Source organism: Panthera leo, chromosome A1, assembly GCF_018350215.1.
Source record: "Panthera leo isolate Ple1 chromosome A1, P.leo_Ple1_pat1.1, whole genome shotgun sequence".
Taxonomy (NCBI): Eukaryota; Metazoa; Chordata; class Mammalia; order Carnivora; family Felidae; genus Panthera; species Panthera leo.
This window is the reverse complement of record NC_056679.1, coordinates 172,139,325-172,160,268: the sequence shown is the minus strand read 5'-3', so window position 1 is coordinate 172,160,268 and position 20,944 is coordinate 172,139,325. Positions and strand designations below refer to the sequence as shown.

General features: G+C 46.8%; 1 protein-coding gene across 2 annotated transcripts in view; it reads left to right on the top strand.

Moving 5' to 3' along the window:
- The window catches only part of MCC (MCC regulator of WNT signaling pathway), a 275,749-nt gene extending 255,213 nt beyond the window's left edge, over positions 1 to 20,536 (top strand). For both annotated transcript variants that reach the window (XM_042945311.1, XM_042945322.1), the window contains 3 exons: positions 288 to 388; positions 13,933 to 14,055; positions 15,848 to 20,536. In XM_042945311.1, coding sequence (XP_042801245.1) covers positions 288 to 388; positions 13,933 to 14,055; positions 15,848 to 16,028 — 405 coding nt within the window. In that variant the 3' untranslated portion in view covers positions 16,029 to 20,536. The remainder of the gene's footprint in view (positions 1 to 287; positions 389 to 13,932; positions 14,056 to 15,847) is intronic.
- Positions 20,537 to 20,944: the final 408 nt, after the last annotated feature.

Genomic DNA, 20,944 nt, shown 5'->3' with positions numbered 1-20,944 from the left:
CGCGTCCTAGCTGGTTACTTGGGGACAACATAACTTCTCTGTGCCTTAGTTTTCTCCTTGGTAAATGAGGATAATGACTGTATCTGCCTCAAAGGGTCACCACGATGATTAAGTGGGAGAACATGTGTGTGGAGTGCTCAGAGAGCACTGGGAGTCCCCCTCGCCCACCGGCCAACCTACAAAGGTCCCAAGAAGTGGGGCAGAGCTACCTTGTGCTTCCAGTGTGTGCTCAGGCTTGACTCCAGGTCTAACCAGAATGTGTTTACTGCCTGCCCCCCTCCCCCCAGGAGTGTGCTGATGCCGCCTCCCCAGCTCTGTCACTGGCTGAACTGAGGACATCATGTAGCGACAGTGATCTGGCTGCCGAGTTTGCCAATGCCATCCGTCGGTAAGCACCCTTTCCGTGACCCCGGTGAGCAGTTTATTTCGGAAGCAATGGCTTTCTTTTGAGTTCTCTTGGCTGCTCATGTCAGCTCTTTGTGGGTCATTACAGACTGGCCCGGGAAAGAGTATGTGCTGGTATGTCCACTTTTACCCAGGCCTTGGAGGCTCAACATGGAGAAGCCCTGCTGGTGCCAGGCCTCTGGAAAGGGGAGTGGCAGGGGACAGCATATAGGCAGTCATTTCATCAGCGAGTAGAAAATGTCTTTGCTTTTTTGTTGTGCTGTTGTATTGACTAGAATCTTCAGGACAGTGTCAAATGGTGATGATCAAACAGGCATCGTCAGGGGGAATACTGCCTTTCAGCATCATTGGCTCTTTCAAGAAGTCTTCATATGTGTATTTACTCAGTCCTGGACATTTTTTCTCTACTGTTTCAGTGTTTCTACCCCTCCCTTCTTCCTCTCTTCCTGCAAGGAGGGTGCTGACTCCTCCAGATCTCTCTCCCAGATCGTAACGTTGCATATTCCCGCCATCCTTTTGCAGCGCTATCCAGTAGGCGTGGAATGCAAGCCACCTAGGAAATTTAACATTTTCTAGTAGCCACACTCCAAAAGTAAAAAGAAAGCAGTAAATCCACTTTATTTAACCTAGTGTATCCAAAATATTTCAACATGTAGAGTATTTTTTTAAAAGATGTATTAAGATAGTTTTCCCTCCCCCTCCTCCTCCTCCTCTTCTTCTTCTTGCTCTTCTCTTTCCTCCTCCTCTTCTCCTTCTTCCTTTTTCTTCACTAAGTCTTCAGATATATTATCTATTTTACACTCACAGCACATCTCAAATTCAAACCAAGTGTCAAGTGCACAGGAGCTCACGTAGCCCTTCCAAAGAGGTTCTTCCACTCAGTTTTCCAGCTCACAAATGGATTCTAAGCTACACCTATTGTGTCTGGCTTCCATACTGAGTTTTCCTATTTGGGTGATGAAATCAATAATCTCTTTTTTTATTTGGGTGATGAAAACTATCCTCTCTAACAAGATGAGGCTATCTGAGGATATTTATTAGACATATTCTAAGACATTATTTTGTCTGCTGTATTAACTCTGTTTCCTCACACGTAAGTTCTTTTTAGAGTGGAGTTTTGCGACTCTCCGTCTGGGGTCACAAGCCCAACTTCTGGGCTTCCTGTTCTCCTGGCTGACAACAGCTGTCTGGCTGCATATGTGGCCCGACTGTCTGGTCCCCTCCTGTCCAGATGGCTGGCGCTTCCAGTTGGAGCACCTCAGAATCCCCTCCCTCCTTTTGTAGCAGCTTTTTTTCTCTGTGCATTTTGCGTTGTTTCCCTTTTCAATAAGGAAAAAAATTTGCCTTCCATTTTTTATGATTGCTCATGGTTTCTGGTATACAAAGAGCACTCCTTGCTTTCTTGACATGCTTGAGGACTTTTAAAAAATGGGTTTCCTGTCATTTCTGGGGGACTTGGGGGTCAGAGGGGACGGCTACAGTAGACTTTCAGGCTGCTGTGCTGACCCAGCTGGGACTGTTTATGTTACAGTGTGGCCTCCAAGCATGGGGCGTGGGGGGGATGGAAGGCTGCCTTGTGGGGAACTTCACTACCCTCCTGATTTACTCACTGTCCCATTTCGTCTCCCCTTCCAAGCCTTAATGGCTCTGTTTTCACATTGCCAGCCCCTCTGGCCATGAGGTGAAATTGTAATTGCTTTGCTTGAGGCGGGAGGAGAAAAGCAGCCCAAGGAAAATGCCCACAACAAATCCTAATGACTTGACTGTGCCAGAAACATGGGATGCGAATCCACTCCCTGCTTCCAACTGGGAGCCATTTGGATATTGTATTCTCAATTTTTCACATTCCCCAAAGCCCCAAGGCCTTTGCTGGCACAGTGAGGATGCAGGTTCTGCTGACTAAACAGAGAGAGACTTCATTTGTTCTGTCAGTCACGACAGGCTTCCAATCACCAGCCGAAAGTTGGTTAGCATGGATTTCTAATCAAGACCCAGATAGATGGAGCCAAGAAAGAACCCACAGGACTACAGGAAAAAGGAAAATAACGTCATTATACTGTAAATATAGCTTAGGAACTGGAATAATCATTTCATGAGGGTATATAACACGAATAACCTGAGAGCTGAGGTTTTGGGGGTGTTTTTATTTTTAAAAATCAAGTGGAGGCTCACATCTTCTTTGAAGCTCTTAAATCACTGCCGAACTAGTGGTGGAAGTTAGCTGCGGGAATCTGCCCTCTATTTTCAGCAATTATCTCTCCCTTGGAAGAAGGATGGTTGCAAACAACAAAGTTGTGGGCCCAGGCATCCAGGCTGCACAGAGCGGGGGTAGAGAGGGGCTTGGGAGACGGGCTAAGCAGCGGTCTTTTTTTGAGGAGAAACCTCTCAGGAAGGTAGGTGCCTTGCTGGTTCTAGGTCGCTGCCCCAGGCAAGTCTCCCTGCCAGCCACCTCGCTGGGTGTCCGCCTCTGTCAGTCCTTCCCTACCCAACCTCCACCCTCTTGGGTCTTCTCCCAACCTTCTGTTTGGAATCAAACCAAGACTCCAGACAATCACACGTTGACTGTGTAACTCCCATCTGGTCTGATTTCGTTCCCTCCACTTGCACGAACATTCACTGTGCTTTACTGGCACCGGCATTACCATAAAACCCCATCTGGATGACCAGGTTTCCAGTCTTGCACAGAAGTTTTCTTATCAGGGCACCTTGTTTTTGCTGTGGTCCACACAAGCTGTGTGCCACGAAACCCTTCTTCCTCTCAGATCCCTCTCTTGCTCTTGGTCCTAGTAAAATGGAAGTGAATGACCTTTCCACCGAAGAAGTGAACTGTAAAAATGCAGTCGAGAATGTATTTTCAGAAATGACTCTCTGTTACTTACATGGTGTTTGCGTAGCCTGCCTTCGGGACCTGAGCACAGCTGAGAAGAGAGGCTGTTTCATCTCCATCATATTCTTGGGAGGCAGCGAGGAGCAGGCATTGCTCTCCATGTGATGGGGGTGGGCTGGGGACTAGCAGAGCAAGGCTGAGTAGTTTCCCAAGGTCACACAGGGAGGCAGTGGGACATTTGTGTGCTTTTACCTTCTCTGCTGCCGCCCACCCCCCCACCCCAGCCGTGTGCTGGCAGAAGTGCTAACAGATGAGTGTGAGCTGAGCTCACATGTATGGGCTCACTTGAAGACTCTGCCCACTGTAGTGTGCATGGTCTGGCCAGAGAGGAACATCTGTGCCTCTGGTACATGACTGTGCACCTGTCTAGCAGATGCTGAGGGCAAATGAAGTGCTGGGGTCTGGGGGGCAAACTTCCTCAAACGCACAGACCCTGGGTTCTGTTGGTTAAAAGGTAGGGATTCTGTGCTCTTCAGTGCTAGATAACAAGATAACAAGAATGGGGCTTGTGACATGGTGACCACCTCAGACGATTGCACATCCACCTGTCACTAGGCCCCCAAGCAGGGCAAGACCCCACCTGGGGAGATCAGGACCTGGCTCCGGCTCCGACACAGCCACCTGCAGAAGCCAGCCACCCTGCTGGGGGCATCTAGTCCCAGGCCCCCGAGGGGCCCTGCTGAGCCCTGTAGGGAACTGGAATCTACCACCTGTGCATGCACGTGTGCCAGATCATTCTGTAAAATGCCACCTAAAGGTGTCATCCACACATGACCGTGGCCACTCTGTCCAGGGACCAGATGTGCCCGACTCATCAAGCAGAGATGCACCTAGACATCCTTTTCTCTCTCTGAGGAGTAACAAGCCCACTGCAGTTTGGAGAAGAGCTGCATATCAGATCCCTGAGAGGAGACATCTAGGGCAGGTGGGCCCCACCTGACTGGTGTGGTCATGAGACACCAGATCTGGGGGACCTGGATGTGTCCCAATTGGGAGTGGAGCTGGCAGGAAGGAGTGGGTGTAGGAGGCAATGTCTCAGAGTTCATCGAGATGGAGCGGGAACCCCTCCTATTCTCTCTGGCCCGTGGGCCTGCCAGTGTGCGTGCAAGTCAGGAGGCAAAGAATTGCAGATGACAGACCTCGACACACCTACCTGCAGGAGTGACACAAGAACCAGGAAAAGATGTTTGAAAGCAAGGTGGCCAGTCATTCAAACTGGAGTTGGTTGAGAACGGGAGAGCTGGCTGGAGAAGGGTGCTGTGCAGGAGCAGATCTGTGAGGAATGGGTCCAAGGAAGGAGACTCTGGAGCACGTGTGTGTGCTTGAGAATGCCGCAGCGGAGTTGGGCGGGGGTCTTTGGGCCTCACCAAGTGACTTTGTGAGATCCAAATCTCATGGTTACCCTGCATCAGCGTTCTGTTGCCATGTAACAAATCATCACAAGCTTAGTGGTTTAAGACCACACCCATTTATTAGCTCGTGTTGTGCATGGGTCAGAAATACCAGGCACAAGTATGACCGGCTACTCTCGCTTAGGGCCATGCTCTCCTGAGGCTCTCGGGAAGAATCTGCCTCCAACTCCTTCTGCTTGTTGGCAGGTCAGTTCTTTGTGGCTGTAGGGCTCACCTTGCATTTTCTTGCTGGTTGTTGGCCAGTGATAACTCGACTCCTAGAGGCCTCTGAAATACCTTCTGCACTTCCATTCTGAAAGTCCGCAAGGAGAACCTCCCCACTCGTCAAATCCCTTTCCTGCTTTAAATCTTTTCCAGGAAGAGCCCGGCCCCTTTTGAGGGCTCACCTAATTAGGTCAGGTCTACCCAGAATAATCTTCTTATCTTAAAAGATCAGCTGTTTGGGGTCTTAATTACATCTGCAAAAATCTCTCACAGCAGCACCTAGGTTAGTTTTGATTGAATCACTGGTGTGTTGAAGGTGTCTATTCACGCCTGTGATCTTGGGGGCCATTTTAGAATTCTACCCAGTTCTCCTGGTTACTTAAAACCTTCCAGTGACTCACAGTCGTCGGTGTCCAAATTCCTTAGCCAGTGTGATCTGACCCCTGCCTGATTCTCCACCCTCACCTCCTATCATGTGCACCACCACCCCCACCCTGAGTCACACCAGACCACTTATTCTCTGTTGTGCCTCTGGGACTTCACTCCTGCTGCTGCTCGTGCCCTCACATCACCTAACCCCATACCCCAAGCACTGAAGTCACTGTGCCTCTACCCTGTCTATAAAATGGGTCTGTTTGGTGTTTTTTGGTTCCTGTGCCCTGAATTTGCTTCTATCACAGAACACATAATTGCTCTGCTTCTCATGTGCCTGGTTCCAACCTCCCCTCCCCCTGTTTCACCTGCCACCCCTTGCAGAAGGAGAGTCCCTTTTGGGCAGGGATCATGGCTTACTCACCCAGGTATATGACCTCAACTCGGATGCCTTTGTTCCTTCTAAATGGTCCCTAAATTCTCTCAGCCTCATTTCTCTCTGCTAGAGAGAAAATGCTAGAGCCTCAAAACACAGCATGTCCAGAGGCATCTGTGTGGCTCAGTCAGTTAAGTGTCCAACTCTTGATCTCAGCTCAGGTTGTGATCTCAGTTAGTGAGATAGAGCCCTGTGTGGGGCTCTGCACTGCCAGCATGGAGCCTGCTTGGGATTCTCTCTCCCTCTCTGTCCTTCCCTGGCTTGCACGTGCGTGCTCATGCTCTCTCTAACTAACTTAACAACAACAAAAGTATTAAAAAAAAAACAAACAACGGCATGTCCAAAACAAATTGTAATCTGTTGGCTCCTGCACTTTGAAATTGGCCTCTTCTTCAGAATTCTTACTTATTACAAATTATATTTTTCTAATGATCCAGGATTACAACTTTGAAGTTTCTCTCTCTACCTCCTGTTAGCATAGGTGGTTCTTTCCCTTAAAATCCTAGCCACTCCTGACCATTTGCATTGTCTTCTCCTGAGGTTAGCCCTCGACTCCTCAGGACTCTGGGAGTAGCATCCTGATTGGTCATTCTGCCGTTAGGCTCACCCTGCGTTCTGCCACCAAACATGCCTTTGAGCAGCACACTTCCGATCAGGTTGCTCTGCAGACATCTTCAGTGTCTTGGCATCCGAGATCGTCTGTGTATTAGCTTGCTAGCCCGTTTTCAGGTGTTTCTCCTGTACAGAGTCTATAGTCCAGGTTCATCTGGACAATCATCTTCCCGGGAGCATCCTCTTCACCTTTTATGCCCCTGTCTCTCTCAACCTGTGGACCCCACCTCTCATCCCCTCCAGTAGGACACTTACCTTCCTGAAGCTTTCCTATCACCTCCACCGTGTACCTACCTGCTCTTCTCTACGCCCCCACAGGTGCTGACCAGGAGCCTTCTCAGTTCAAAGCCAAGTCCAAGTTGCAAAAATGTGCCCGGCTCTAGAAGTCTTCCAGACTTGTAGGAAGCACGTGTCCGTGAAAGGACAAAAGATGGCGCCAGTTGACCCCTGTTATTAGCAGCTATGGATTAATAATGGCTTTGAGCCATACAAAGAGTAGAATAAATGAAGAGGGAATTAGCTGTGGTCCTTTTTAGAGCAGGAGCCCCCGTGAGCAAAACAGCAGCAGAATCTTCACTATTTTGTCAGTAGGGCCACTATTTTAAACGGTGCTATTTTATTAAACTCGTATCTGCTGATTCTTTGTATTTGGCTGATTTAGAATAGCAATCAGATAACAAAAGTTGTGCTTAGAATTCTGTAGATACACGTGGATCTGCAGGATGTTAATGGGGTACAAAGTGCACCTATGAGTTGATTAGCATGTAAATAACTTGCTGAGCCAGGGCCTCAAAGGGCATAGGTAAAAACCAATGTTCACCTCACACACGCGCGCGCACACACACACACACACACAAACACACACACACCCGTGAGGTGGGCAGAGCTTGGGTAACTGACATTTCTTTTCATTTCTGTCGTCCTCTCCGTCCCCTCCACTCCCAGAGCCCAGATAAAAGGCCTTTCCCCAGATCTCCTAGAAGCAGAGTGCCTTGCAGCCGCAGGTAAAAGCAGTGGCCCACCTGTGGACACATAGCTGCACTTCCTGGGCAAGAAACATGGTCACAGGAAAGTCTGGGCCAGAAAAGATGGTTATGCTCATCTTGCTGCCACTCCCAGCAAAATGTAGCCACGCTCCAACATTAACACCGGCAGAGCGTCATTACCTGGGGCCACCTCATCCTCAGCGCCACAGGCATGGGCTCTTCTCTAGAGGTCTTTATCCCCCTACCCCATGCCTCCCTTTGTGACCCACAGCGAGATGCTGAAGAGCACAGGCTTGCACACAGACCGTGGGACACATGCCAATTCCACGGGCATACTGGCAAGTCGCTTAAGTGGGTCTCAAGTTCCTCATCTGAAAAACTAGAAGAGTACTAATAGCACTGACCGCCAAGGGTCGTTGTGAGAAGTAAATAATTCCATCTGTGTGAAGGACTTAGAGACTGCTGTTAGCGCTGCCTGGCTTTTCTCAAAGGTCAGTGTAGTTACAGACTCTGATGATGACCATGAGGGAAATAACTAGAGTGAGGTGATACAGTCACTATGGAGATGGGTTTTTTTAATTAAATACAGATTGCAATGAATAGTATGGAGGAAATGACAAGGTACTGTGACGGCATACCTCTGGGACGTATGTTTAGATGGGTAGGCAAGGTGGGCTTTCACAAAGAGGTGACATTTAAGCTGACATGAGAAAGAGGAAAGGTAGCCAAGTGGAAGAAGCACATGTCGAGCAGGGGGAACCTAGTACAGGGTTGTGTGGTGGGAAACAGCATAGTGTGTGCTGGGAACTGAGAGGATTCCAGGCTGCAAGGTGGAGGGTGATACCCAACACTGGGTAGGCAGAGGTCGGGTCAAGCAGGGCCTCTGAGATCAATGTGAGACCGCAGACTTGACTCTAAGTGCAAGTGGAAGGCACTGAAGGACAATAATATGATCTGATTTGTCCTGTTAAAGAATTAGCCAGCGGCTGTGTGAGGACCAGTCCAGAGGGTGCAGAAGTGAAGCAGAGACCCCAGTTAGGAGGCGCTCATGGTCGGCAGTGAGGGCAGCCTGGACCTCTAGGCGGTGGGGCAGAATTTTCACAAGGCTTGGTGGATGGGGATTGCCATTGAGTGGAGGTGGAGGACAAGGAAAGGGAGGAGTTGGGCTGATTCTAGACTGGTGACTGCAGCTGGGCTGTGTTGCTGTCTGCTGACAGGGCAGGAAGGGTGGATTGGAACGATGATCTGGAAGGTTCTGCTCCAGGCATGATAAATAGATGCCTTTTGAGTAGAGATGTCAAATAGACAAGTCCAGAGATCCAAGGAAGGGCCTGGAAATAACAACTTGGAAGCTTCCAGCATGTAGGTCACTTTTAGGAACGTAAATGGGAATGGAGAGAGGCAAGGAAAGAAAGGGTAGGACGCAAAATACGGCCCAAGTCCTAAATACTCGGGGATTTCGAGTCGGGCAGTGAAAGAGGAGTCTGTGCGGAACAGCTGGGACCACACGGTGGAAGGCCGAGTGGGCTCAGGGCTCCCGAGTGAAGGATGAAGGTGTGCGTGCACCAGGAAGAGGGGAAGGGGTAGGCAGCTGAGGTCCTGGGTGACCTGACGAGTAGTGGCAGTGGAGAGGAAGCCTGTTGGGGTTCACAAGTGGAAGGGGAGGGAGAGAGGAACCACATACGCAGACGATTCTCGCTATTGAGTAATTGTGTATAACGAGCAATTACCCAGAGACTGCAGGACGTGTGGCTGCAGTTCCCCGCGGTTTGGTCTGATCGCAGCCTTGCGGAAGGTCTCCTGACGGCCTCACAGCCTCTCGCCCTGTTGCTTCCCTGGTGCGCCCACCACGTTTGGGTTTGTGATTATAGCGCCCACCGGCCTTTTTGTTTTGGAGACAGCGTACCCCCTCCCTGGTGGCTGGTGAGCCCTCCCCTCCTCCCGGGCACTGCGGCCCTCTCTGGACCACACATGTGCTGCCACTTACAGGTGCTCACATTGAAAAGAAAAACCGCCCCTGGCTCTGTGGTGAGAGGCTCACAGGACCCTCGGGGAGCAGGAAGGACCATCGTTTTGGGTGGAGCAGGGGGCCCTTGACTGAAATGTGTGCGCAGGCAGGTGCCGCAGGCTTGCACAGTGAGAGTGCTACCAAAAAAGAGAGACTTTTCACCTGCCGGGGGAGGCTCGCGTTCCTGAGTCAGGAAACCAGGAAGAAGGCAGGGATGATGTTGTTCTGGGCATTCCGGAAAACACCGTATTGGAGGGGCAGAGGGAGCATGTCGTGTTTAATGTTTACTTTCTTTTCTGTGTGGAGCCAAGAAAGTGGTGTGTTAGCCTCATTATCTTATCTAGACACAGTATAAATTCTTTCTCGGCTAAAGGCCAAGAAAAATTTGAACCAGAAACTAGAAGGAACAGGATGTGAATGACTGAAGTTCCAAAATGACTGGAATAAGAACTTCCAGAAACTGAGGAAAGTGGTAGACTTAAGGAAAGTGTGCCCCCCTGCATGTCATATCACATTCAGATCCAGAACCTTCTGAGACCGCGTGAAGTACATCATACATCTGGTGAGGAACACTTAACCTTACCCATTTCGTAAATTTGCTTGGTAGTTAGAATCACCTGGGTGCTCCTGGGCCTCACCCCAAACCTACTGACATGGAATCCAGGGTGACCCCTGGTGCTGTGCTGCAAGCACGTGCCCTGGTCCCCTGGTGACAGAACACAGGTCACAAATGGAAGTCACGTGGGCAATTTAAACTTTATTAGTAGCCACGTTTAAAACTTGAAAAAACAAAAGATGAAATTTACTCTAGTAAAATGTTTAGCTCAATATATCTAAAATATCATTTTAACATATAATCAATATTTTTATTTTTTTTCAATGTTTATTTTTAAGAGAGAGAGAGGGAGACACAAAATCCGAAGCAGGCTCCAGGCTCCGAGTTGTCAGCACAGAGCCCTACGTGTGGCTTGAACTCACGAACCATGAGATCATGACCTGAGCCGAAGTCGGACGCTCAACTGACCAAGCCACCCAGGCACCCCAATATTTTTATTATTTTTAAGTTTATTTAGAGACAGAGAGAATGCATGCACGTGCTCGAGCACGCAAGCAGGGGAGGAGGGATAGGGAAACAGAGAATCCCAAGCAGGCTCACAGATCCCACGAACCATGGGATCGTGACCTGAGCCAAAATCAAGAGTTGGACGCTTAACCGACTGAGCCACCCAGGCACCCCAGGATATTTTAAAAGTTGTTGAAATATTTTACGTTTTTTCTTTTTTTTCCCACATCAAGTCTTGAAATTTTGGTGTGTATTTACACTTGCAGCATATCTGGGTTTGGACCAGCCATGCTTCAGGTGCTCAGATGGCTGCGGTGGCTAGTGCTGCCGTACTGGTGGTGTGGATGTAGAGTTGTAGCTGGGGCACAGGGGTGCAAGAGCACCTGTGCTGGGGGTCACACAGACCAAGTTTGGCCACTCACCACTGACAAAATCCAAAGGCAGAGAGGTGAGTGGTAGTGATACAAGAAGGGAATTTACTTGAGTGAGGCCAACACCGGGAAGACGTGAACTGTTGGCTTAAATACTGCCTCCAAGTGCTGAAGATACTTCTAGGTTTATGTAGGGAAAATGTGGGACAGAGGTCAGGGGGTGCGTGCAGGGTTTTGCTGGGTCAGGGTAGTCATTGCTTAAGGGGATAGTTTCGGTTCCCATCAGGGGATGCTTTGCCTGCACGTCTTTTGCCTGGGTTCAGAGATAAAATGGAAAGAAAAACTTAATTGGAAAGTGCAGACTAAGGTCAAAGTGGAGGTAAAGTCCTCTTTCATGGTCACTTCAAAGTGGTTTAGTATTTCAGTCGACGAGTGACACTTGGAACCATGACTCGTATGACAGGTGTCTGCCTCACTCAAATGAAAACAGGTAAAGTAACCCATGTTTTAGGTTTAGGTTTGAAATTTGGCCTCATCTTTGTATCAGTAAATAAATCAGCATCCTGGTTCTGTCCTGGGATCTGTACAAACAGGTGCACTCTCATCTCCTTCCTGAGGCCCAGGGAGTTCTTAGAGGCAACTCGCAGCTCCCAGTGTGCCCCTGCCCCCCAGGGTTGGGCAGGGCCTCTCCTCTGTCTTCCTGGTCCTGAAAAGCCTGCCAGGTCCGGAAAAATTCCCTCCGGTCCCCCAGGGGCCTGGGTATTGGGGCAAAGGAACCCTTTGTTTTGTGGTGAGCCTGGGATTTCCATATTCTCTAGGCTGGTGGGGCAGGGGTGTGGATGGAATTGGGGTGGGAAAGGGTATCGCTCTGGGCAGTTTTTTTGTTTTGAGTTTATTGAGTTCATGGTGACATTTTAAATTCACTTCATGATTTTTTTTCCCCTTTACACTATTCATCAACTTTAGAACAAAAGACAAAAGAATAGGAACAGTAACAAAAAATGTAGGACAAATAACTCCTTCCCCATTCTTAATAGCCAGAAGGAAGAGGGAGAAATCTTTCCTGTTGTCCTCACATTGCCTCAGCTGACAGAGGGCTGCCTGTCACCACCCTCCATGACACTTCTCACTTCTGCTAGAAAATGGTCCGCTCTCTGCATTACAGTAGTAAATGCAACCAGATCTGAGATCTCCTGGGGGCTGCTAAGGCCCCTAAGACACTCACATTCCTCAGGAATTGCTCTGCAGCCGCCCTGGCTCCAGTTCCCTTAGGGTGGGTGAGAGGATTCACTGAGTAGTCATCGGGATTTAGGGCTGGTTGTTAGGTTTCCTTTAAAAAGATCTTTCCCCCTCCATCCTCACAAAAGCAAGCCTAGATTTTTGTGTCGCAGTTCTTTCATTAGTGAGCTTGTCGGAAAGCCCGACTTGCGCTTAGAGTAACTGGAGGCAGAAACGTAAAAGATATTTGAAAAGCCAGGAAGGGCTAGCCCATCTGTGCACCCTCCCACAGCCCTCCTACAGGAAGCGTTACCACTGAGACTGGTTCTCACACACTTTACAAAAAGCATACAAAAAGTTACAAAAACTTTAAGCAATGCAGAAGTGAGTAAAGTAGAACATGAGAGCCTTCAGTCACCCCTTCTGGGAGTTACCTGTTGTTGAGTGGTGGGTAGCTCTCTGGTCTGTTAAGAGTGTCTGGTCTGGTAGTTGTTAGTGTCTGAGCCGTTCTCGCTCAGATTTTTAGTTGTTTTTGCAAAACTGGCATCCAGTAGAACTTGTCCTTTTCACTTGACGATATATCAGATACCTTTCCATGCCAGTGCACGATGATCTGCATTTTTAACAAATAGTTGCAGGGCATTTCAATAGAACCAGTATACCTTGATGAACTTAGCCAGTCCCCTGGTTGGTCCCCATTCTTAGCTGTTGTAACCAGTACTGAAGTGAGTCCAGCTGTAATCTCATGTGTCTTTAGGCACCTACATGTGCTGTAAGAATAATTCCTTGAAATCAGGTTGTCTACTCAAGGAGTATGTTCACTTTTTATTTTGCTACATGCTTCCAAATTGTCTTACAGAACAGTTGTGCTCATGTACATTTGTCATCCACTCATGCATCATTTTTAGAGGAATTTCTTCTGTAAATCCTGGTTTCTCATTATGCTCCAAGGAATCTGATACCTTCAGTGAGTTGTTATGAAGCTATTTTAACAACTTTTGTCCCGGAGAAGCTGTCACCCAGGCATGGTGCTGGGTACAACCAGAGTATATTTGAGTAAGGTCTTTGCCACCGTAGAGCCTACACGCTAATGGGGGAACCTGGTGAGTGAATTCAAATAAACCATATCAGATGGTGCTGCATGTGACACTTAGGACTATGTGGTGACACTGTGCCTCTTGAGGGAAGGTCTCATTAATGCTTCCCTGCCCAGGTCTCACGCTCTTGAGGAAATCACAGGAAGGCAATATGCACATTGGACACCAGAAACCTCCCATAACTGAACCCTAAGTCAATTACTTTGAGTTCCTCTAGCAGGAAAGAGCCCAAGGAACTTGAAACCATGGGGCAGGGGGTTTTCAAAGTGCAAATCTAATTTAAGTACTTTAAAGGGGGAACAAGGACCTTTAAAATGAGAATATTGATTTCCACTCCATCAGTACTGCTTTTTGTGTTTCTGCAAAAGTAGTACATGTTGATTTCACAAGTACAAGGGACTTGTCCAGGGTAGGCAGCCCAGACCAGAGGTTTTGTACTCAAATCAGGGTGATTCAAGAGATGCTTCAGCACACTTGGAAAAGAGGAGTGTGGGCTCCAGATAAGGTTTTGTGGTCAAGCTGTACTTGTGGCTGAGCATTTGGTATGCCCAAGCAGAAACTTCTAGACTGGCTTACTTCCCATAGCTGGAAGGCTACAACCTCCCGCCTTATTCCTTTGTGACACAAGACAGAGAGCTGAGATCTCTAAGGGGCTCTTCTCATTAAAGAAAGCAGTGCTGAGATGTTCTGGTTCTGCTGAGCGGAAGGTGAACTCTTGAGCCCTCTAGTAACTTCCTCTTCATACCTGCCTTTTGACTTTACAAGCTAAACCTTCCTCTCTGCCACCACTTGCAGGGTAATAGCCACCACCCCCATCATGTCAAGTTACTCAAGGCGTGCTCTGTCTCTCCTTTGATACAGAGAAAAGAAGTTAAAGGCCAGAGTGCAAGAGCTGGTGAGCGCCTTGGAAAGACTCACCAAGAGCAGTGAAATCCGACACCAGCAATCAGCAGAGTTTGTGAATGACCTAAAGCGAGCCAACAGGTAAAGTCTCCATTTGTGGATTCTCAAGGGTGCCTGGACTCCCACACCAGGGAGGGCAGCTCCATAATTACTGGAAACCAGTACTGGAATGAAAAGTCCTCACCTGCCCTCCCCCACTCCCCCAGCCTGGTCTTCCCTAGAGCATTACATAGTGTTATGTATGTTACATAGATGACTAAGAAATACTCAGTAAAGGCCTGTCCTTGGGCCACATGTTTGGGAAATACAGCACACTGTGGTCCCCTTAACAACTAACACAGTAAAGGTTCTGAGAAGTCCTACAATGAAAAGATATGTTTGTGTTTAAGCCAACGTCTTCCAAACAAAATTGGCTACAGAACCTTTCTTGAGCATTTATTTTGTATTTATTTGTCTTAAGTAAACTCTGCCCCTGACGTGGGGCTTGAACTCACGACTCCAAGATGGAGACGCTCACTCTACCAACAGAGCCAGCCAGGCACCCCTATTTGAGCAACACTTAATATCCGGTGGAACACTTTACAGAGTACTGCTCTAAGGCAGCAGTCTCAAACTTTTTGGGCTCAGGACCCCTTTATGTTCACAAAACTTGAGGAACTCAAAGAACTTTGTTTTCAAAATATTTATTGATAAATCTCACTTTAGAAACTAAAACCGAGACAAATGTCTGTAACTTTTTATTCATTTACAAGAAAATAAAATAAATTTACATATAATACAACTGGCACTTATTTAAAAAATAACTATTTTCCAAAAAGATAATTAGAAAAGTGGTACCGTTTTTACAGTTTGGAAATCTATTTAATGTCTGGTTTAGGGGCGCCTGGGTGGCTCAGTTGGTTGAGCATCCGACTCTTGGTATCTGCTCAGGTCGTGATCTTACAGGTTGTCGAAGGATTGCGTCCACGCTGTCAGCGCAGAGCCTGCTTTGGATTCTCTCTCCCTCCCTCTGCCCCTCCCCCCCACCTGTCGCACACATGCGCGCGCTCTCAAAATAAACTGGTGTAATAGGGCACACATCCATTTCTACAGGCAATATATTGTTTTGAAATAAATCAGGAATATCTAGCTTCACACAGATGCGTAGTTAGGAGGTAAAGGACCTCCAAGGCCTCTCCTGAGGGGGTTTTGGGAATCTCTGGGAGTCTGTTCTCAGACCACACTTGGAGGACCTCCCTGTACACGGAATGGACTGGGGTGCTATTTTGAACCAGAGAGGGTATTAGGACTTGCTCACCCCTGTTCTCTTCCACCATGCTCTTTATAAGTTCTTTGTAAGAACTTTGTAAGTTCACAAAGGCTTATATTCCGTGTTTGGCTGGCAATGTTAGTTTATGGCCTCGTGCTCTGAATCCCACCAGCCCAAAGCGTAAAGAGAAGTCATCGGAGCCTCTGTGCCCGCCTCCTAGGTGAGGTCACTTAGACTGCAGGGCTTGAGGAACACTCTTGGTAATTTACACTTGACCATCTGTTGTAGGCAGCCGTGGAACAACAAAAAGATCCAGATTCACCGTTTGTATTTAAATGACAGATTTCTGGAATTCAGCTGCCTTTTCTGTTACTGATTTTGGATGTGGCTAGTCTGGGTTGTTGGTTTACACTCCTCCTAACAGATTAGGGAGAAGTCTCTAGCACAGAAACTAACTACAGTTAAGCCAACAGGTGAATGGCCATGAGCGCCGAACACCTGACTTCAGATTCCTACTTTAGAGACCGAGGGACCGCTCTCTGGACCTGGTTACCCAGCAGACAGTAGTGTGTGCCTCAACACTCCTCAAATAATTCGTCCTTCTCCTCCCCTCTCCTCCCACAGCAACTTGGTGGCTGCCTATGAGAAAGCAAAGAAGAAGCATCAGAACAAACTGAAGAAGTTGGAGTCTCAGATGATGGCCATGGTGGAGAGACACGAGACCCAAGTGAGGATGCTCAAGCAAAGAATAGCTCTGCTGGAGGAGGAGAACTCAAGGCCACACACCAATGAAACTTCACTTTAATCAGCACTTGGGCACCAAAGCTCCTTCCATGGAAGCTAAACTCTAGCAGTTCACCGGGGACAGAAGCACCCCGGAGGCAGAGCACCTGGTGGGAGAGTGACAAAAAGGAAGGTTGGCAGGTAGGTCAGCACCTGCATAGTGGAGTGCCATGGACTCATCAGCCCCAGGGGTGAGTGGCCTGGTGACACCGTGTAGACTATCCAGAGGCTCCCGCCCCTCCCCTTCCAGGCCCACGGACAGCCTGTAAATACCTGCTCTGTGCGCCATGCTCAGTAGGCCTTGCTTCTGCTCTCAGCCCCGGCAGTCACTCTCCCACCTGTTCTGGAGCTTGTGTACCGGTGGTACCCTCAGCATTTGTTTTACAAGACTGTCCATTCTTTCCTTATCTTTGACATCCCATTTCTCCTCTTTCTTCTTCAGGGATAAATGCTGACAAAACATGGGAGTGGGGAGGGGTTGTCTTCAGCCTCTAGAACTGATTTGCTTATTGCAACCAGGCCTTTGGTGTTCAAGTCCCACTACCAACCCCAAGACAGACGGTCGCTCAGAGGTGCTCTGGAAGGTAGATTACAGGGGGGTGGTGCGTAGGCATTGCTTCTGGTCCCTGATACATTTGAAGTTACAGGGGGAGCAACCCCAGGGCTATGCCTGACAGCTTTTTGGGAGAATGAGCACTTCTTTCACCTCTCACTGTGGATGTAGGGATGGGAAGGGCACTTTCTTTTGACTCTGGGATTTTCCCTCCCAGTGGAGCCTTATTAAAGCCAAGATTTAGAGCTGAGATAGTCCTATTGATACATATAGTGGAACTAAAATTTTACCAGGAGTTTCTTCAAGAGCAGAGGAGCATTAGTACTTTTGCCCACCCCAGGGCACCACATAATTGCTGTTCTGCATGAATCAAACAAAGCTCATGCACAGGACGAGAAACATAGCTCTGGACCTCTCTTTCTCTAAAGGCAAGAGGCAGGACATGGAGTAGACTGAATGTTTTGCAGGCTGATACCACCTATTGAAGAGACTGCTACTGAACCACCAGTTCAACTTTACTTCTGCTGTTAGGAAGGGCAGGGGGTGAAGAAATGGTTGTTGAGACCTCCTTTTATCCCCCTAGAGAAATGGCAGTGAGTATACGGTACTTAGTCCTTAAACAGGTTAAATCTCAAGAAAAATGCTGACAGGGCTGGGCGGGGACCAAAGTACCTGAATTCTTTCAGGAAGGCCTCCACCATCTTAAATTCATTATTCCATTCCTGTCTTTCAGTTCTTCTGTAGTTACCCTACACTGACATTTTCAAAGACCACTTGCCTTTCATTCTGTAGCACCTGAAGATCCACCCAGTCTCCTGAGAACTGTATCCCAATGCCACAGTGCACGAAGTTTTGTTTATGACCAGGTCACATTACAGCCCCAATATCCGTGAACTACTAAAGGTCTGTTTTCAGACAACCTGAGTTCCTCAAGCCTTCTTTGCAATGGCGAAGGCCACTCCAGCCACCACCTTGGAGGGCAGGGCAGTTCTTTCCCAAAAGCGATCACCCTTCTTTCTCAGGCCAGCAGTGAAGCTGCCTGCCTTCAAACAAAACAAAACAAAACAAAAAACCAGTGTAAGTCTGGAAGGGCCAGCTTTTGGCTGCTTTGATCACTGTGAAAGTGCCCACTGGCTCCTGTTTCTGTTATGTATCTACTATTTAGCAAAGATGGTTCTTGTGATTTTTTTTTTTTTCTTAATTTTTACGCTTGTGATAAAGTTTCATTTTGTCATAAGGAAAATTTTATGGCTAAAAAAGTATGTGCAAAAGGGGTTTAAAAGGCAAAATGCTGGTTTTCCCCATTTTTCCAGTCTGCCTAGGGGAAATGGCCTCCCCTTAGCCAACTGGGATATCCAGGGTGGGAAACCACTCATGGCTCTTCTGTTGACTGCACAGGCATCAGAAGTTTCAATTTCACCAACACTGAAAGGTATAGCTGACACAGGAATAAAATCGTCTGCTGACCTCTGTCTACCATTCTTGGTCCAAGTTAGAAGAGAACTCACTCTTTTAGGTGAGTCATATAGGGTCATGTAACTCTTTCAGACTCGGGAGGTCTCAGCTCCTCCATTTTAAGCCCAGTATTACCCTACCTGGTCTCCTTTGAGTTTATCCTTCAACATCATACTTTTTAATATGTGGTGACTAGATCCAAACTATTTCCCCAGAAAACTGTTACTTTTATAAAGGTGTGGAATAAAAAAGCAATTAAATAGTTGATTTCCTTTCCTTGTGTTTTTCAAATACTCCCTAAGACAAGATGCTGGTTGAAGGTGAACCAAGAGGCACTGATTTATTCTAATCATGAGTCCCACTAGAACCACATTGATTAAAAGTAAAAAAATTGCAGGTGCCTGAAAACCTGAGTTTTTCTTTCTAAATAGAAGCTGGTTTATTGACCTCTCCATAAAAGGTAAACAATGAAACAGATTTGACTTTCATGTTTTTGTTTTCTGGCTTCCTCAGTGGTTACTCCTTTTAGGCAGTCACCTTCTCTGTTCAGAGTTCAGTCTCTGGCTCTCAGAGAAACAGACACAGGAAGAAAGGCTCCATCTCACAGTTCCTTAGGGTTGTATTTCCCACTGCCGAATTAAGGCAAAAATCGGGCAAAAGAGACTGCAGTCTGTGGCTGGAGCGGCATCCATGTGTGGGCCCGCCAACTGATCTGATGTTCTGCCAAACCCCATCTGCACCAGCTGCCAGAACTTCAATGGACTTGCAGGTGGGAAGATTCCTCTTTGAGACATACCAGAAGTTATTTATGATTAAGTATCTTGTGTGATCAGACAGGTGAGATTTCTCATGCCCTTCCTCCAGCTCATGCTCCAGCCCCAGCGGTACACACTAGATGTTTCATCACTGCCAATGCAGGTAATTAACTGTTTCATATTCGCTCTCATCTGCAAGCATGTCAAGTTCCTGAAGTTAATATCCATGTTGCCTGAAACTGGAATGTTCGGTTAATAAAAAAATTAAGCGCCAGTTAAACATAATTGCTTAATTCTCCTTGGAGATGCATGCACCTGTTGCTGAGTCCTCCTCTGAGCCTGCGTCAGTACTTTCTACAGGGATCTCAGAGAACTTAATTAGAGCCCTGACATTCTACTCCAGAAAGGCAGTCCCAATTAGACCCAATGCGATTTTTTTCTCAAAAACTGTTAGGATGAGGCTAGTAAGGATTTTACTGCTCTAAGAAAAACTTGAAACTATTTGAAGATCTCCTAATTCCCACCTACATACAGATCCAATTATGTTCTTCTAAATGAAGGAAAAAAAAAAAACACCCCATAGTTTTAGCTCATCTGGACTGGAAGACTCCAGTCTTGGAATGACATGAATTTAAGAACCTCTACAGTATCCTAAAAATTCTTAATTCTATCAATTAACTCAAAGCTCTCACGTGTTTGGAATATCATGTTCATGTTCTAAGTAAAGTAGTGAGAAGAGACATCAGGAGTACAGAAAATGACCAAAGCTTTTATTAATGACTTACAGAAATCCTAAGGATCCATAAAACTTGAAGCCATTTGCAAATGCCTAACTGGGAGTTAGGTCTCATCTGTGAAACTGCAGAAAGTGCAAAGATCATGTTCACTTAGTTTACAGCTGTATGTACATTTCTAGATGCAGCAGAGACCCAAAGGGAAAGAATCACCTGAAGAGTGAAATTTCACTGAATTTAACAGGGTGCAGTCATAGGGCTGCCAAGGCATTTTGGGAGGGAAGGGAGCAGAAGCAACATTTTGGAGGAGGTTTTTTCTGAAATGACAGCTTTGTAGAATAGTATTTTTAAAATCTCCAAAAAAAAAAAAAAAAAACCACACAGCAAATGTTTTTCGATTTATCCAGTCCAATGGCCTATTTGACACAATCATCACCTCTCACTGAGGCTTGCAAACTCTACCTGCTGCACACACAGTTCTTACTGAAGTTTATCCAAATCCTCTTCTGGGTCACTGAAACCTGTGTTCATGTCAGCTGGGCTCAAGTGAGCGCTGACTCTGTGGCCTTCTCAAGTTCCCCATTTCACACGCTCGAAGTTACTTTCTAATTAATTTCATGTGACTCACTAATAGAGACATGCCTTAGGCTGCCAAGCATGGACTTTTTAGAATTGGAAAAAGAACTATTAATGATGGTGGCTGCTGCCACCGTATCATCACTGAGCACTCCATGGCTATTAAAATATAAACAAGTGAAAAGGGTACAAGCTGAAAAGCAGTTATACATGCGTTCTCATTTTACCAATTCCTATACAGAGGAAGACAGTTTCACATAAACAATGGTTGCATTTGTGATTAATATTTGATAAATTCTCTTATCACATTGCATAGAAGATCTTACATGTGACCAAGAAATCATTGCCCAGTAACAGCAACTGCTACTGGAATAACCAGACCCTAACCATACCCTTGACTTGATTTTTTCCATAGTCAAGGTTGCTACAAATCACCCACTAATCATTTGAAATCCCAGCTCAGCAGAATAAAGCAAGCTATATACAGAATTCTCACCCTCCATTCACACAGATGACCTGCCTTTAGGTAGTTCTTGCTGTATTTTTCACTTTGGCACTTTTTGCAAATCAAATCCATGTAGAAAATGTTCTGTTTGTAGAACTCCTAGAATTCACGGAGAGTATTCCTGTCAGGACTGCCAAGTGAGAGCCCCTAATAAGAATCTGCTTTTGTTTGAACCTAATGCAAAGATAATGAAATGTTCACTTTTCTATTTCTAATCAGTTTCTTGACATATTATCAAGACTTATTTACTTTGCATGAGATTTCAGTTTCCTATTTGAAAATGTGCTTTTTAAACCACTTGAATTAGAAAAACCTGCTTGAATGTACTGTCAGTTATTAAAGCACATGTGACTAAGTTTG